The 18,293-nt window shown below is 42.6% G+C and overlaps 1 protein-coding gene across 1 annotated transcript in view; it reads right to left on the reverse strand.

The window, feature by feature from the left end:
• The window catches only part of SGCD (sarcoglycan delta), a 354,497-nt gene that overhangs the window by 122,495 nt on the left and 213,709 nt on the right, over positions 1-18,293 (reverse strand). The window contains exon 4 of the mRNA XM_045551289.1: positions 3,126-3,213. Coding sequence (XP_045407245.1) covers positions 3,126-3,213 — 88 coding nt within the window. The remainder of the gene's footprint in view (positions 1-3,125; positions 3,214-18,293) is intronic.

Consider the following 18,293-nt stretch of genomic DNA (forward strand, 5'->3'; position numbering starts at 1 on the left):
CATTTGGGATCCATTCATATGGCCAAGCTGGGGTATGACTGCGTGGGGGGTGGGCACAATTGCTAGGGCTGTGCCTCCAGGGACCTGGGCAATAGCATCAGACTTGGGCCCTGAGGAGTCAAGGACACCTTTGTATAAAGTAAGTTTCCTCTGAACTTGTGAACATTTTTGTGAGACATACAGGAGAGTGGATTAAAGAGACTACAGCAGAGAACACAAAGCATAATTAAGTTATCTTGCTTTTCAGGGCTTCACAGAACACAAAATGGAATTTACCAAGGGCCAGAACCATTTGGGTATCTAAAGCTCAGTAATTGGTAGTTTGAGCCCAAATCCCACAGAGCTACTGCTGACTCAATGGCACAGACGCTTGTTCTTTGTCAATTTCACCTGGGGCTGCCCAACTTCCCCTGACACGGCTGGAATCTTAAAAAGCGACTCTAGAGGGAAATGCAAATGGAGCTGGAGACAGCTCAGGAGGTCCCTTGCTGAACCCATTGTTCCTCTCCGGGATGGAAAAAAAAATCACTATTTCTAATGTGAAACTAATCTTCACTTAATCCCCCTGTGTGTGTGATAGCCTATGCGTAAGGAGCCTCCCTAATTAATCTCCTAAAGAGGGAGGAAGACTGGAGCCCATCCGGATGCATCTGCAGTCTCTAGTCGCCACGACCTCAAATCTGGGGGCTGGAAAGGCCTGGCGGCCACCCAGCCTGACCTCTCCCCAACTCTGTTGCTACCAGACCCCCTCCCTACCCCCACACGATGCTGTCCAAGGCACCCCTACCACTTTGCTCCTTGCAGGTCAGGAGGTTCCCTGTTTGGACTCACTACCAAGACACTAAGTCAGCAGCCTTCTGGGTCAAATATGGCCTAATTTGAGAACTTAACTATCCCATAAAGAAAGCATTATTTGCTGTGAAAACATTACCTGAACATCTAACATGAGAATTTCTAATGGACTATTAAGACATTCTTTAGGTAAGCAGAATTCTTGATTCCTCGGGGTGGCCTTAGAAGACCTGACTGCTTAGAAGGCAGGAGTGATTTGCTTTCCAGTAAGTACACCACCCAGTGTAACGGGCGGTAGAAGGTATCATCTGCTGGGACAGCTCGGTGCTTTCCACTGTGTGCATAAATGTAATGTAAAAGGAAAAGCCCAAGGGAAGACTTTAGGGGTCTGTGTGCGTTTTGAATGATATTTTTAACACCTCTATTATCCTTTCTAGAAATCATATTGAAAGGCTCCTGTTAGCTACCATCGGAATGGCTTTTTGCCCAAATGGTTTTCAAGTTAGTTGTCTTGTACATGACCTTTAGAGTCAGGGATAGGTGTCATCCAGCTCCCAACTGGTGGGGACAGAAAAACAAAGACTGTTGGTGGGATGAAGGCAAGAGAGAATAGAGAAAAAAGGGAGGAGGAAAAGGAGGAGGAAAAAAGAAGGGTGAGATGGGAGGAGAGGAAGAAAAAGAGGGAGAAAGGGAGGTGGGAGGAGAGAGAGGAAGGAGACAGAGGAGGAAGAGGAGGGGCAGGGAGAAAGGTGGAGGGGAGGAAGAAGAGGATAGAGAGGGAGAAGGTGAGGAAAAGAGGGGTGGGCAGACAGTGGAGGGAGAAGGCAGAGAAGGAGGTGAGGATGAAGAAGGAGAAAGATGGAGAGAGGGAAGGAAGGAGGAGGGGGAGAGGGAACGAGGGAGAAACATAGACTCTTTTTGCTGAGTAATAGTCATTTGGGCAGTTCCAGCTTTATCAAAACAAAATCTCTCAAGTAAACCAAATCTCCCAGTGCAAATAAATGGCAAATGATCAACAGGCTAAATAAGCTCCTTTTGAACGCAGGAATCTGGGAGCTGGAGGTTGGATTTATTTCCCTCCTAGAGGCAATTTTCACATACGGCGCTTAAATCATTGCTTACTGAAGCTGTTTATTTAATTATTTAGCGTTGTGACTGCGGGCCAGATGTTATATAAGCAAGGCTGCCGATCCGGCCGCTCGCTGAAACAACATGTTTATGCATTATGGGCTGTGCCGTGCAGCCGTTCCTTCCATCCCTGAGTTCCACGATTGGCAGGTGGTCCAAGTCAGCCACCGGCTGTGAATCTCTGGCAGTCCCCACGCATCACTCTTGGGGCTGGGGGCGCCGGCTGTGGGGCTCCCTCCTCAGTAGAAGAGACCCTAGACACACAGGCACCTGCTTCCCCAGGGGCTATTAGTGGGGCTCTGGATAGCTTAGCCACAGTAACAGTAATGTGTCAGGGCATTTGGGTAAACTGGCTTCTCAAAACGTCCATCTGCATACTTTTCTGTTAGCCTTGAAGCCAAACAAATGGCATTTTCTGTCTGGAAGTAGAACAATGGCATTCAGACATACATTCCTTTTCCCTTTTGCTGTGGGGTTGCATAATGCCTCCCTGTTTACCGCCGCTTCCAACCTACAGAGGGGGCATTGATGGTACTGCTCAACACATTACCAAACCACGAGGCCCATGTTTATCATTACAATCATGATTGTGAATAACCAATCCTCGTTTAAATTTCAGGAATATGCAGCTTAAAAGCCAACGGGTGCTTTGCGCAGCTGTTAGGAGCATATCTGCTATATTAAAAGGAACTGTACAAACATATTCAGTGGAGATACATCTGCATCTTGCCATTGAGTTAGGTTCAAAGTCAGCGCATACGGCAAACATGGCATGGATTCAAACTATCATTAAAAATCCCTTTCACGACCCATAAAGTGTGCCACGTGGCTCTGTGGATACTGTGCTCTTCTCTCAATCAATCCAGCACAGCCAGTTTTTCCTCCAGCATTGGAGCGGGGGACTTTTCTTTGGTTAAGCATCAGATGAAGCAGCTAGCTTGAATTTAGAAGCTGTGCTCTATGGAAAATAGATTTTTCCCCCCTACGCAGGTATTATTAGATTTCATAAGTTAAATTATGAAGATTAGATGGGACTGCACCTTTTAGCAGAATCATGTAATACATGCTACATTCTCTTCCTCAACACAACAAATAAATATGTTAGCAGACATTCTTTTCAAGTTCGCATGGCAGTTTCATTTGACCTTCCCATTTCTGAGTGCCCAGCATGGACCAAGCACTGCTAAGCTTCTTCCTTTTCTTACCTGTTATTAGCTGAGTTAGCACTTTAGTCTGGTCATTGAGAATGTTCACTGTAACATTTCTGGCAGATTTGAAGTACAGGGCATTACCCTGCAAGAAGAAAATAAGAGAAACACATGAAAATGGCATCCCATCTCTCTAAGGGGCTGAACTGGTTTTAGCCAAGTACCAAACAATGTGTCTTTATTTGAAAACTCCAAATGTTTAATGATCTCCACACATGTAATAATTAATTGGCATTCATCTGCAATAGATTTGTCCCAAAGAGAGACACACAATGTAGATTTCCCCAGAACACACACTTTTTTTGTTTTCCCTATGCTATCGTTATTTATTTTTTTCACAGATACATTTTTATAGTTGAATCAGAGACAGCTGGGGCATAGAGCCCTTTAGACCTTATTGCAGACATTAGTTAGCCTTGGCACACAGAATTATCAGCAATGACTGGTCATCTCCTAACCTTATCTTCTCTCTAAAGGAACCATGCCAAGTCCTTAAAGGAAAGCAGAAAACTCCTGTGAAATACCCAAGGTCTACCCCACCTCGGGCATGCCTACGACTGTGAGAACCCTCTGTGGAGACTTCTGCAACACATGTATACAAAACCCAGTCGATCTGGCATCCCCCAGTAAGCCTCTTCTCCTTTCTTCCTTTTCATGTCTTCAGATTCCTTTTGCTCCAGATGCTCCGTGCCTTCACCCACTCTGCCCTTTATTAGAAGGGCTCCCTTACCCTCTCTCACACTCTGGTCGGCATTTCTGAGCCTGAGTCAGAACAGGGCTTGCCACACTTTACCTGTAAAGGATCTGATGCTAAAAATGTTAGGCTTTGTGTAATGTACGATCCCTGTTGTAAATACTCAGCTCTGCTCTCCTGGTGCAGGAACAGCCTTAGACCTTCCAGAGATACAGAGGGTCCAGCTCTATATCCCATTAAGCTTTATTCATGGGTGCTGGCAGCTAAATTTCATATAATTTTAATTTTATACTTAAAATTTAACATAACATAAATGTGTCATGATATATTACCTTATTCTTTTTTTAGTTTTGTTTTCCTTCCTTCAGTTATTTAAAAATGTAAAAAGCATTCTTAGATCTCTGGCGATATACGAACAGGCACACGGTTGGGTAGCTCGAAGGCTACCGTTTGCCAAGCCCTGGTTGAGAAGTTAGCCTGTTCTTGGAGTAAACTAAAGCCATAAACTACAGGATGAATCTCAGACAGAGAACATGTCAGCACCATCTAGTTCGTATCGGAAAAAAGAATTTAGTAGAGTCATTCCTGCCTTTCTGAACCTCTGTCACCACGTGACGTATTCCTGCCTGAAAATTCAATAATATCCCTATGCACCAAGCCCCAAATGCCTAAGAACCACTGTCCTACAAGTGGGGAACTGAAGATAAGCAAAACCCAGTCTTTACCTTCAAAGGCTTAGGTTCTAATAGGAACAATGAGACGGTCACAAATACACTAGATAGAGAACACTAAGAGTGATTAGGGAGTTACAAAGTGCTTGGGGGACTTTCCTGAAGGGTGAGCTCGTTCTCATCTTGAGGCTGTGGAATGGGGAGCAAAGGAGACTTCCAGAAGGAATTAACACATCAGCTGAGCCGTGAAAAGACTATAGATACAACTTTACCAAGTTGAAATGAAAAAACAAGGTCGTGGAGGTAAGAAAATTGTGGGCTGACTGTCCAATGTCTTTTTACTTCTAAAACTGGCGGGGCTGAGGACGGGAGGAGCCAGCCCCACCTGCACGTGCAGAGTGGCCGGGCAGCGCGATGACAGGCAGGCAGTGTCTATGCAGGCTGCAGGTGGCTTTCTCAAGGGACGAGAGGGGAGGGCGCTGGCAGCCACCACAGACTGATAGTCTGGAGTCATGGTCTCTCCCACTGAAGGTCAGCTGCTAAAATGGATGGCCATGACTCACGCAGGCCTTGATTTAACCTCGGGTGAGAGCTGCTGACCTAGTGTTGGGGAAAGACGACAACTACTAATACATCCAGCAACCAGAGATTCAGTGTAATCCCCCACAATGGTTTAAAATGAAAATTTCTTCCCCTGATGAGAAAGGTTTCTTTTAAAAAAAAAAAAAAATTGGATCAGGGAAGAATTAATATAATATTGTCATAGGTTTTTTTTTTTTTCCTGCCCATAAAGAAACAAATATGAGTCTAAAATAGTTTCTTCAGCATTGTCTCTGAGCGTGCTTAGCAATTCTATTTACAACTTCAGAATGATTCAAGTCAAGTGAGAATTTAGAACCTGGAACCTGGACAGAAGATTGTATGTTCCTAGAAGTTAATGTGCTAACGTTTCTTTTCACAAATTCAGCAACCTGGCACTGCAGAGAAAAGAGTGGCCTGGACCCAGAAAACTGGATAAATTCTGCTGCCACTGACTGCTATGTGACCTCGAGCAAATCAACTAACGGTTGTGCATTTCATTCTTCGCATTCTCCACCTTCCACGCCAATCTCATTATCAAGTTCATTCGTCGTCGTTGACATAACAGAGCACTCATTATGTGCCAGGCACACACTAGGAGCTCTGGAATCACACCAGCTACTTTCCAATCTCAGCTCTGCCACTTTCAAGTCGTGTGACACTGGGCAATTTACTTAATCATTCCAGTGTAAAGGTATGATGGCACAAATATTAGTTATTAAATTACTAAGATACACGTATTGTTGAAATTATTAAATTCCGCACATAATTACTATGACACATGTGGCCCAGTGCCAGGCACACATGAAGTCCTCAGTAATTGTTAGGGTAAGGAGAAGAGGGAGAGGAGGGAAAGAAGGAAAGTTGGGGGGAGGGAGAAGAAGGGGCAGAAAGGGGAGGGGAAGTGATGGAGACAAACGAGGAAGAACACCTCGTGTGCATCGCTCATTCTTTCCAAACCATCTGTACAGTGAGTCAGGGGATTTTTTGCATTTCCAACATTCTGTTTCCACATTTCAAAGGGTTTCCCTTTATGCAGTTGGCTCACCATTGTCTTTCAAATCCCAGTACTTGCCTGTTCTCAATATTCTTCAAATAATTCTATCATGGACAAATCTCATAACAGCTTCGCTCAAGATTCACAGCAAGGGATATAATAAAACCACCCATTCCTTTTTATTGCCATGCCAAAATATTATAGTTCAGGCACTGATTGTTCTAATATGCTAACATCCTGGGAAACAGAGTCTTCGCTCCATCGGAGTTTAAACAAAGAGCCTCATTCTAGCCTGGGACGTGTTGCTGTAATCCTCCCGTGTGCCTGATAACAGAAAGATCACCAGGAAAAAAAACATGAACCAGCTAGCAAACATGAAGAGTCTCACATGGCAGCTAGGTCAGTGCGATTTTTATTTTGTTCTCTGAATCTGCGCACTGAGACTGCACCAGGAAAATACCAGCCAAGCAAAGCATCCTCGGGGTCTCTGCGGTATTAGAACAAGTGGGAGAAACACTCTCTTGTGTCTGATGAGAAGCTAAATTCTGTCCTTTCAGCCTCTTTTCTTTCCCTGGTCCTCCTTCCCACCCAACACTGTAGCCTCCAGGCCTGGGGAGGTCAATTTCTGCCTTGGAGCTGGTGACTTTCACTAGCTGACCTCAAGGGAACCATCCTAGGGCAAGGGGGTTGCAGCTAGCTGCCTGGTGGCTCAGCTGTGCCGGGCGGAAAGAAGTCTGAGAGACCCATGGCTGATGATGAAGGTCAGAGCTCAGCAGGTCAGGTCGGTCTGCAGCCAGTCAGCCTGCGATTCTTCTGGACACAGTGGGAGGCAACACACCATTTCTCCCACGTGGACAGGACGGTCCATATCAGCACACGCCCCCAAATAACTAAAGTGTGTGGCATTTTGGACTGAAATCCTCATCACACAAACACTCTGATGGAGAAAAATCCCTGCCACAGCTTGATTTTTCTAAAGCAGAATATGCACATGTCTATTTCTCTAAAGTACAACATGCAGAAACCTTTTCCCGATGACTCGGGGCCACTGAAATGAACATTATTGGTTCCACTATGTCCTCCAGTGGCTCCTGTATGTGTGTGGCTATTTGATGACTGAATGACTCCATCAAGCTGACATTTTAAGATGACTGCATCTGATTTTTTAAACATGTATTATTTATTCTTATAACCAAACAGTACCTGTAAATGTCAAACACTATGCACAACGCATATAACAAAGAGCAGCAATTCACACCTCTCATCACTGCAAGAGTTTCAACTTGTCTGGATGTTTCTTTATGTCTCTTCCCTATTGTCAAAATACACTTCTGTGTTATCTCCTGATTCATCAACTTTAGATGTTATCCATTGAATTTCTCCAATGGTATGGACGCTTCCATATAACTTTGGTTAAATCAATATTCAGAATTGACATTATTATAATTATGTATATATTGTCCACAGATGAGCCAAGTAGGATACTTTAATTACATTTCTATTTTTTAAAATATAGACCTTTTTTTTCTCTTTCTAGAGTCAAAAAACACTCCAGTTTTTAAAAAATTTGCTTAGATTTCTAATATTTTTCCTCTCCTCTTGTTCAACCCCTTTTCTATAGGTTCTAGCTTCTGGGAGATACCTTCAAGTTTAATTTTCTATTGATTTTTTTAAACATTTCTACTATATCATTCCTTCTTTATTTGACTGACATACTACCTTCTCTCAGAGGGGAAGGAGAAAGTTGACCGGAAGCTCTGTGTTTCTGGAATGGTGACCCTGCCACAGGTCAATGGTGGGGATTTCACTAATTAAACGAAGAACCTCCAAATGTGAGTAACTATGTACCAGTCAGTAACCCCAATGCCAGGTTCATCAGAGAACAATTCTCCAAAGTCCTACTAGGAAGGTGGTGGGTACCATGTTATTAATAGGTATGAGTTTTGGGTATTAGGGGGAGCTGGGCATTTTGCTGGTCTGTGAACAGACTTTCAATGAAACCTTCTGTTTTCAGTGGCTCATTCCCAGCTTCATCTATGGCTGGCAGCCCACAGCCCACAGTTCCTCTGCTCCAAACTAGTTTCTAGAAAACAGTCCTATCTTCTAATGGGTGGAGATGAGGTACTTGCCTAGCTGAGTCACCTGGAATGGGATCTGGAGATAGATGATCCTTTAACTAGTCTTCAGTTAAAGGCAGATTTTCAACCAGTCCTCAGTCCTCTTTTCCAGCCCCACTTCAGGGGGGCAATAGTGACTTTCCTCTAATAGCTTTTTATCTCCAAGTATACCTAGCAGACAAGTCACCCTGTCCCACTTACTCCGTACCCTGACCTTCAGCTGTACAAGGGTATCTAGTTCCCGAGCCTTTCTAGGGCACCGTATGATGGGTTCTCTCATGTCTTTCTTGCTTCTCTCACTGCAAGATTGTAGATTTCAGTTTTGCCAGCTCAGCTACCTCTCATCTACTCACTTAACATCTTTTAAAATCAGGTTGACGTTTCTTGTCTATCATTTATTATCTCTTTCTCTATGACCATATGAGTTTAGTTCTTTCTAATTTGTCACCATTGACTGTGTCTTTCAGTGGAGTTTTTGAAGGGAACAGGGACCCATGATTTCTCACTGCCATCGGTTTGCCTACCTCTAGAGCCATCTCATACTACTGCCTTCTTAAGAGGAAAGCTGGTTAAAGTCGTATGCAACTCAAGAGCATGTAGTCTTTGGTGTTGGACCAAAGAGCTTCTCTGAAGCATTCTATGAACATATAGAGTTATCTAGGACATGTTAGATACTGTCTTAGGCCCTGGAGAATGGGAAACATATGACCTTTATCTTTAAAAAGATCCTACCTAGCCCAGGATAAGACTGAGTTAATGCAAAATAACTGTAACAACAAAGTGATATCACTCCAATCATGATTTATGCTCTCCTAGTATGAAAGGCACAGATTTTAATGTTTGCATTTGATAGTAACCGTATCATCACAGCCTGTTTTGAAGGGATGTGGCTGCCAGACATTACTTATCATGATAATCCCACTCTGTAGTATATTTTCCTTTCCCTCTGGAGGGCTAACAATCTGATTTGGGAATTTAGATAAATGGAGAAAATGAGACAGCACACAAACAACTTCCAGATTCAGGAAAGGCTTTGAACTCTCAGTGTGAATGAAGTTCAGGGAAGGAAGGGATCAGTGTGGGTAGAATCCTCAGGGAAATCTTCCCAGAGGAGAGTGTGGCTGGCTTTTGCCTTTTCCTCCCAGCAAAAAGGCAGGCTGGTTCACAGATGCCCTATTTCTATTTCTTGCTAACTTAGGTAATGAGTTAGGCTGGCCTTGTGAAGGCAAGGTTGAGTGTGAGCTTTGGAGTCAGACACATATGGGCTTTGATAACAACTCTACTTCTTCACTAACTGTGTGGCCTTGGGTAAATCATTTACTTCTGAGTTTCAGTTTGTGCATCTGTGTAATGAAGTTAAAGACCACATAATGGTGAAGAAAGAAAAAAAAATTAAGAAAAAAAATATATGTCAAGTGTCTGCACAGTGTCTCCAAAAAGACTTCAAAACTATAAACAACAACAACAACAAAGACAAACACAAGCTACATTAGAAAGTTTCCTAGAGAAATGACTGAGTCTAGTACTGGACCAAGAAATCTACTGCATGAGCCTGGAGCATCCATCTTTTGATGCTAGAAAGGAAGTGTTTAAAAAATAAACAAAAAGCAAAAACCTCACAATTATGGGTGTATGTCAACGGGACACAGGAGACAACTGAGAAAGCTCCCAATAGCCAAAGCTAGAAGAATTTGAGCAATAACAACAAGAAAAAAAAAATGATGTAGTATTGGATTATAACCCAGAGCATAAAATAAATATCCAGGAGTCCATGCAAATATAAATTTACAAAATATATAAATAAATGGGGAATAATAGTCAAACCTTCCCATATAAAAGAATTCCAAATAACTTACATAGATAGCTCTTTACTCCTTAAGGGTGGACTGTGGGTAGCATCTTCCTTTCAAAGAGAATGGTATAGAAAGGGGTATCAAAGAGTAAACTTACGGCTGAGAAATCTGACCAACACTACCTCAGCCAGGCAACCAAGGTCAACATCAACAGTGATGTGTCATGTTGATAGCATGTGCCCTTGATAGGACATAAAGAAAATGGCACTTTGTCTCTATGGTCTTCCATCTCAAAACCTGTAACTTGTACCTAATCATGAGGAAACAAATACCCACTGAGGGCCACGTTACAAAATACCTGACCAGTACTCCTCAAAACTGTCAAGATCATCAAAACCAAAGAAAACCTGAGAAACTATCATAGCCAAGAGCCTAAGGAGACAAGAGGACTAAATGTAACATGGTATTCTGGATTGGATCCTTGGACAGAAAAAGGATATTAGGTAACAAACCAAGGTGATCTGTATAAAGGGTGGACTTTAGTTAATAATAATGCATCAATACTGTTTCATTAATTGTGACAAAATGTACCTACTGATGGCAGATGTTAATAGGGAAGTCTGGGTGTGGGATTTATAGAGACACTCTGTACTCTCCTCACAGCTTTTTCTGTGAATATAAAACTATTGTAAAATATAACTTTTTTCCCTTTTGAAAGCTATATTAGGCTGCCAAATTTTAAGATCTGCAATTTAGGAATAGACCTTGGAAAGGCAGCCATCCTCAAGCAGGCAGGGAGTCTCATACATCTTGGACAAATGATTCTACTTTTGGTTTGATCCCATTAGAAAATTCTCCCTTACAGTGAGACAAAATCTACTTCCATGGGATTTTGTTTTTAGAAATACTAAACGAATAGCCCATGGGACCTTCTCGCAGCTAGCTGTTCACCCAGGGCTCTCTGTGCAGTATTTCTTCCCTGGTCAGTTACAGGAAACAGGGTAATCGGAAGTTGCTGTCTTCATCTTCTTTGAAGGGGGTGTCACAATATACTGGCTGTGGTGATCGATATTTACTAAAATAATACTAACTCTGGATATGACCCAGAAACAAACTGACTGATACAAACTTAGATTTGCCATTAAAATCATTTCCAAAGTGTAATTCGTTAAGTTTTTCTTCGGCAAACACCAAATGTCTCTATTATTATCATTCTTATTTTTAATAGGAAGCCTTAAAATATCTCTGAATTGACCCTTTTAAAAGCATGACAAGCATCCCAAAACAGTACTTTGGTACAGTTATTTCTATTTTACCTCGGAGTCTCTTTTTATAAGTCTACTTGGATGGATTTCTATTGTTTTGAAAATTTTTTTCCAGTCATGAATAATGATGCTACACTGTGAAGCATTTACTCAAAATAAGCTGGGAAATTGTCCAATTCTTCCACTGTAGCATTCCTATTCAGCTGCTCTCTGCACTGTGCCCAAATTTGGGTGCATTTTGGTTTCTCTCAACACTTCACTGAGTTGAGTTGTTCTGTCGCAACAATTTCTTTGAAGCATCATGTTAATATGTCAACGCTGCCAGAGGACTGCCAGCTTCTCTAGTGCCCACCACATTCCTGGCACCCACTGGGCTTTCAATAAATATTTGTTGAATAACTGAAGGTGGAGATCAAATTAAGAGTCAAGAGAGTGACAGTTGTCAACAAAAGAAGTAATTAAATGCAGGTTGACAGTAACTTTCAAAGAGAGTCTTCAAAAGGCAAGCCATTAAGCATGAGTGATGTGATGATAATCTCAGCATGGAAAGCTCAGAGTGGTGGGAGAAGGCGATATAGACATATAATCAACAAATATCTGTTTACCACCTAATGCGGTACAAGGAATGATAGGCAATGGAAACAAAGCTTAAGAGATGTGGAGTCTCTAGATGGCAGGGAGAAGCAGCAGTGTAAGATATCACCCCGAATTCTTGCTGGCATGAAGGTTAAATGATGCCCGGAATCCTCCCTGGGCATGTTACACTTATGTGGCACGTGGCATCAAATATGCCCTCTTTCAATTGCCCCTGATCAATCCATTCCACTTGCATTTTAAAAGTATCTTCTAAACAGAAAGCCCTGGACCAAGGGCTGAGCAGACGGCCTCTCATCTCCTAGAGCTTACAACCTGTTAGGACACGTGGACACTAAAGTAAGAGTTCCATAAATGATGATATAATTGCAACTGCAATGTGTGCAATGAATGCAAAGTAGAAGGTGAAATGAGATTACACTCAGTGAGACGTGGGACTACACTAATCCCGGTGGTCAGGGGAGGCCGTTCTAAAGAAGACACACTTCAGCTTAGGTCACAGGGATGAGCGGGAATTGGTTAGCTGAACCAGAAGAGAAAGAACTTTTCTGACGGAGCCATAGTCAAGTGTGCTGGCCTCACAGCACGACGGAGCTTGGTATAATTCAGGGACAAAGAGAAATGTCATTGTGGCTGGAGACTGATACTCAAGGGAGGCAGAAAATGTGTCAGCCTTGCCCACGCTGTCCTCTAATGAACAGCAATGTTTAGTTTTGATGTAAGAAAACATTTTTTTTTCCTCCTAATGGATGACGTCTTGGGATTTCATAATAAACTCTTTTTCCCGTCTTAGTTCATTCTTTGTATTTTCTCCTATTAACATTTGTTTTTTACTTTTCGTATTAGGTCTTTATTCTCCCTGTAGACTACTCTAGTATGCAGTTAGATAGGAATTCAAACAGAAGCCAGTTTCCTCAACACTATCCTCCAAATGATTGTTATTTTCCCCACTAATATGTAGAGTCACTTTTCTTTCTTTCTTTTTTTTTTTTGAGGCAGAGTCTCGCTCTGTTGCCCAGGCTGCAGTGAGTGCCGTGGCGTCGGCCTAGCTCACAGCAACCTCAAACTCCTGGGCTCAATGATCCTCCTGCCTCAGCCTCCCAAGCAGCTGGGACTACAGGCATGCACCACCATGCCTGGCTAATGTTTTCTATATATATTTTTAGTTGTCCAGATAATTTCTTTCTATTTTTAGTAGAGATGGGGTCTCGCTCTTGCTCAGGCTGGTCTTGAACTCCTGTCCTCGAGCAATCCTCCAGCCTCGGCCTCCCAGAGTGGTAGGATTACAGGCTTGAGCCACCGCGCCTGGCCTAGAGTCACTCTGATTATATATTAATTCCCAAATATACATGAGTCAGACTTAGCCTTCTAGTCTGTTCTACCGTCTACCTGTTCTTGCACCAATATCATATTGTTTTTATTTCTGTGGTTTTGTGACCTGTCTAATTATCTTATAGGTCTGTCCACCCACTTTGCTTTTATAGGCCATTTTAAGGGTTTTGAACTTTCTTCAAAAACAAGAAGTCATTGAAAGGTTTTAAGCAGGAGACTGTTGTGGGCTGATCTGCATTTAAACATGCTCACTCTGGTTATCCTGTGGGGGTCTACCAGAAAGAGGACTATGTGATACGGGAGACCAGGTAGGAGCCTATTGTAGTCACCCAGGTCAGAAATGATGGCAGCCTGAACTGAGAGGGGGAAGACAAGTAAAGAGATCAAATGGGGACACTTTCAGCGTTGGCAGGGGTTGGTGATTGACTGGGCTTGGCGGTGAGAAGGAGGCAAAGCCAGGGATGATGCCTGTGTTTCTCGGCAGTTAGAAAGGTGGGTTCCATTTACTGAGCTGCAGAGCGGTGGGTGAGAGACAGACCATCTGAAGAGAGAGTTTGGTAGGTAGGTAGCAGGCTGGGGGATGTTAAGCTTGGGAAATGTTAAGTGTGAAATGCCTGGGAGTCTGATGTATTGGGGTGCAGAGTTGGCATTTCTTTCAATCCTACATCATATCTTTTAAGCTGCACTGTGCATTCCGTGGGATCCTAAAAGCTCCTTTATAAAAATGTTCACAATTACACTATCTCAGCTGTCAACTCTCATACAAAAATCTGTGCATTTCCATGTTGATTCTTTCTGGCAGCTTAAAATTTGCTTTCTGCTCTCTCTAGACATCATCAGTGGGGATCCTCTGATAGGGCAGACATATTAAAAAATACAATTGTGAAGGTAAAGGTAACATCTCAAGTCAAATTTCTCGTAGTTTGAAGGTTACAAAGAATTCAAAGAAAATTCTTAAGAAGTGAAAAATCAGTGGTTCTCCTGGTGTGTGTGTATATGTGTCTGTGTGTGTCCAAAGGCTGAAGAGGGAGGGGTCCAAATTACATATATAGAGCCACGAATAAACAAATCAGAAGAAGACAAAAGTTAAGATTTAATTCTAATTTGCTACTTAAGGTTCCTAAAATGTAGCTAACTGCATAGGAGAAAAATCATGCTGATATATTTTCCTCTTTTGGGGTAAGGTCAGAAGTGAGGGTTAAATGGGATACCTTGGCTAAGAATGACTTCCTCAACATCCAACCAAAGAGCCAAGAAGTGACAGAGCAGACCTGGACCCAATTCTGTGGGAGTGCAGCTCTTAGGAAGATTGTTTTTAGGATGTGTAAACAGGCAGATGTTTTGTCCTTGCTTGGCTGGGGAAGCAAAGGCCAGAGCTCAATCGGTTGCCCTTTTATGGGCACATCAGAGCACTAGAAACTGTAACAGAGCAGTGTAAGATGTAGGGTGAAGGCTTGTGCTGTATTTAGAAAGACAAAATTAACATTCATGTACCATCCAAAACCCCCATGAGATCAAAGACCTAGAATGGGAAGGTGACACTTGGCAAGGTACAATGTAAGCTTCTATACATTACCTCAGGTGACAATTTAATCTTCATGACACGTAAAATAACACCTTTCATAACTGTCTGAACTTTTTTTCTAGCATTTTCCAGAGTTCTGGAGAAAAATTTTCCATATGTGAGTAGCCATTCTTACAGAACTAAATAAATTAAAAAAAAATTTGCCCCTAAAAGGTTTTTTGAAGAAAATAGTTCAAGAACTTCAACCTACTTTCTTCTACCTTCTGGCTGCACAGTTCGTGTTAGTATTTGGTCTCTGAGGAGACCAGCATCACCATAATTTGTATACCTTTGTGTACCCAACAGTCTCAACATTTATTTAATCAGAGAATTTTTTTTCTTAAAGTACATGTTAACAGGAAACACTGCAAAACCTATTTTGGTGAATGCTACTGACATGATTGCTTTAAATACACAAGTTTGGGCTTAGATAACTCCAGCTTTATCTCGTTTAAACCGTGGCTTAGCAGAGAACCTGATACACGATGGGCTCTCAGTAATGCTTGCTGGATGGCTTAATGTCGATAATCCTGGTGAGCAGGGGTTATTGCCATTTTACAGATGAGGAGACTGAGGCTAGGTGTGGGGTACAACTTGCCCAGGCTTGCATGCTGGTTAAGTTGCAAAGAGAGGTCTCAGGACTCCAGCACTGAGCACTTTCCTCCTGCTCTACCACTGTGGAATGTGTAGTCTAAGCTGTAAATGTAAGAGCTGTGATGAAGGAAAGATTTTCTGGCTGCAACAGTTACGGAAATCTTTACAGAGGGGGAGAGAGGCTTGATCAGGGTTTCTGAGAAAGCCAATAAGCAGAAACACCCTGCAGCGTAAGCAAGGAGACAGCTCTGCCTTTTCCCCATGAGGCCAATCCAATTGTCAATATCAAAGCATTAAAACTTGACAGCAAGATTAAAATATGCTTTTCACATAGAAGGTTGTTTTCATGACACAGAGAGCAATATGAAGACTGTTTCACCCCCTCTTTCTTGGTGCAGAAACTTCTAAGGCCAAACTTCTCCAACTTTTGGCCACATTTGCGAACGGGGTCTTCCATGCATGATGTCCTTGGCCTTGCAGTGGCCCGTGAGCACCCCCAGATCTGAAAGCACAAGTCCGGGCTTTGTGGCCGGCCCCCACACATTCCTGGGCTCTGTTTGCCTACTGTTCCTACCCCCTCCGAGGGCTTTGACCTTTCACAGAATGGTGTATGACATTCTCAGAAGCCACAAAGCTCTCTCTGGAAAAGCTGGGGTGAAGACCATGTGAGCCTTTCAGAAGGAAGTTCTAGCTGAGGCTGGAATTACTAACACAGACAGAAAAACAAGTGCTGCACAGGGACTGGCTTACGTCGTGGGAGGCAAACAATTTGATTTGTTGTAGAGGAAATATGCTCAGCTTAATGCTGATGGACCTGAAACAGGCTTGGCCTCCTAAAAATTTAGAATGACATAGGAAAACACAAAGCCCGAACTACTAACCCCAGGGTGACTGGAGCCTTTCTTTGTGGTGTGCTGTTGGGGTTATGTCAGGCTTTAGAGGTGCAGAGCCCCTAGCTGAGACCCTAAGCTTTGCCTTTTCTGAACTAGTAGCCTCAGTTTCCTCAACTGGAAAATGGGGATGATAACAGTACCTCCCTTACAGATCCATTTTTTAAAAAACAGATTTTTTAAAAAAGTGTTAATCATTGATGCTGATGGTAGATAAGCTCTGTCAGCCTCACTAAACTGACAGAACTATTAGGATATGAACAGTTTCTGCTTTATGCTTAGTGGTTAAGAGCATGATTTTAGGTAGGCGGGCTGGGACTTGAAGCTGGCTCTTCCATACAGCAAGTGTACAGGGGGTAACTGAATCTCTGCGTGCCTGTTTCCCCACCTGTAAAGTGGGGGGGAGAGAATAGCACCTGCCTCATGTTGCTCTGAGAAGATAAGACATGCAGACAGCAGCACAGTGCCTAGTAAACAGTACAGACTCAGTGTGTGGTCACAGTAACTACACTGAGAACAAGAAGAGCGCTTTGCATAGAATGGCTGGTGGTTCTCTGGTACCATTAAGGAGGCAAGGAAAGGCCCCTTGACCACAAAAGGTGTCCGTAGGTTCCACGGTCAAGGCTGCTCCTCACCTGTAGGCCTTTCTATCTGAGAGGAGGGAGGCACCTCACTAGCTGCTATGGAAAACCAGGCTTGGGGAGAATGGAGACAGGCCAGGTACCTGCTGATTAAAGTGAGGACATGAAACACTAAGGCCATGTGGGGTTCTGAATCAGGCTCACCTGAGTGGTACAGTCATGGCGGGTAGGTAGAAATGAAAAGGGAGTATTCAAATAAAATATTTCATCACTTGAGACAAAGTGTTTGCAACTTTGTATCCATATGGTCATCAGACTTAAAGAAAAGCTAAGTGATAATCCTCAGGTCACATGGAACTTGACCTAGAACTCAGGCTCATCCTCCAAATTCAGGGCTGTGACTTTCATATTGCCACCCCTCTAAATCCTTATAGCTCTTAAGCAGTGTTAGATAATATGTGTTTTTAATTTTCTTGTCCAAAAAAAGAAATGAGCGTCCAGGTGCGGTGGCTCATGCCTTTTATCCTAGCATCCTCATGCCTGTTATCTGTGAGGCCAAGGTGGGATGATTGCTTGAGGTCAGGAGTTTGAGACCAGATTGAGCAAGAGCGAGACTCGTCTTTACTAAAAATAGAAAGATATTAGCCAGGCAGCTAAAAATAGAAAAAAAATTAGCCGGGCATGGTGGCACATGCCTATAGTTCCAGCTACTCAGGAGGCTGAGGCAGAAGGATTGCTTGAGTCCAAGAGTTTGAGGTTGCTGTGAGCTAGGCTGACACCATGGCACTCTAGCCTAGGTGAGAGAGTGAGACTCTGTCTCAAAGGGGGAAAAAAAAAAGAAGAAATTAGTGTGCATTCCTTCTATGATCATAAAAAAATCATTACTATATGATATGTTCATGATACTATGAATATCAAATATAAAAATTCATAAGAGAATGTGACACATTATTAAAAAAAGAAGTACTGAAAAACCCGGGAAATATGTAAGCTTCTTAATTATTTTTGTGTGCTTTTAATTTCTTTCTTGGCAGGTCAAAATTTCTAATTTCTTGGACAGATCAAAAGAGAGAGAGAGAGAAAGTGATTTTATAGTTGTCACTGATCCTTTGAAAAGAAAGCTGAATTCTGTGGGAAAAGCACATTTGTTCTCTACTCTCCTCATTTAACTAGTGTAATATGTGCATTGTATTAGTCTGAAAAGGTGAGATGTCAAAGAAAGAAATCAGCTGAAGTAACCTTTGATGAAATTGGTGTGGGTCTATCTTACCTTACAAAGAAAGTATCATTCTTAGAAAAGTAATAGTATTATGCACTCAGATACTTGGCTTATGAGTTTTTGCCTTGGTTGCCCACTTAAGAAATATAGCCTGAATGGATGAAAGATTTGAGATTCTAATCAAAAGGGAGAGATAAGGTCCTGTTTTGAGGGGCCCCTTTGCTCCAACCCCACAGCCATGTTAGGGTACCAACAAAAACACAAATGGAAACCAG

This window comes from Lemur catta, chromosome 5, assembly GCF_020740605.2.
Source record: "Lemur catta isolate mLemCat1 chromosome 5, mLemCat1.pri, whole genome shotgun sequence".
In the NCBI taxonomy this organism is placed as follows: Eukaryota; Metazoa; Chordata; class Mammalia; order Primates; family Lemuridae; genus Lemur; species Lemur catta.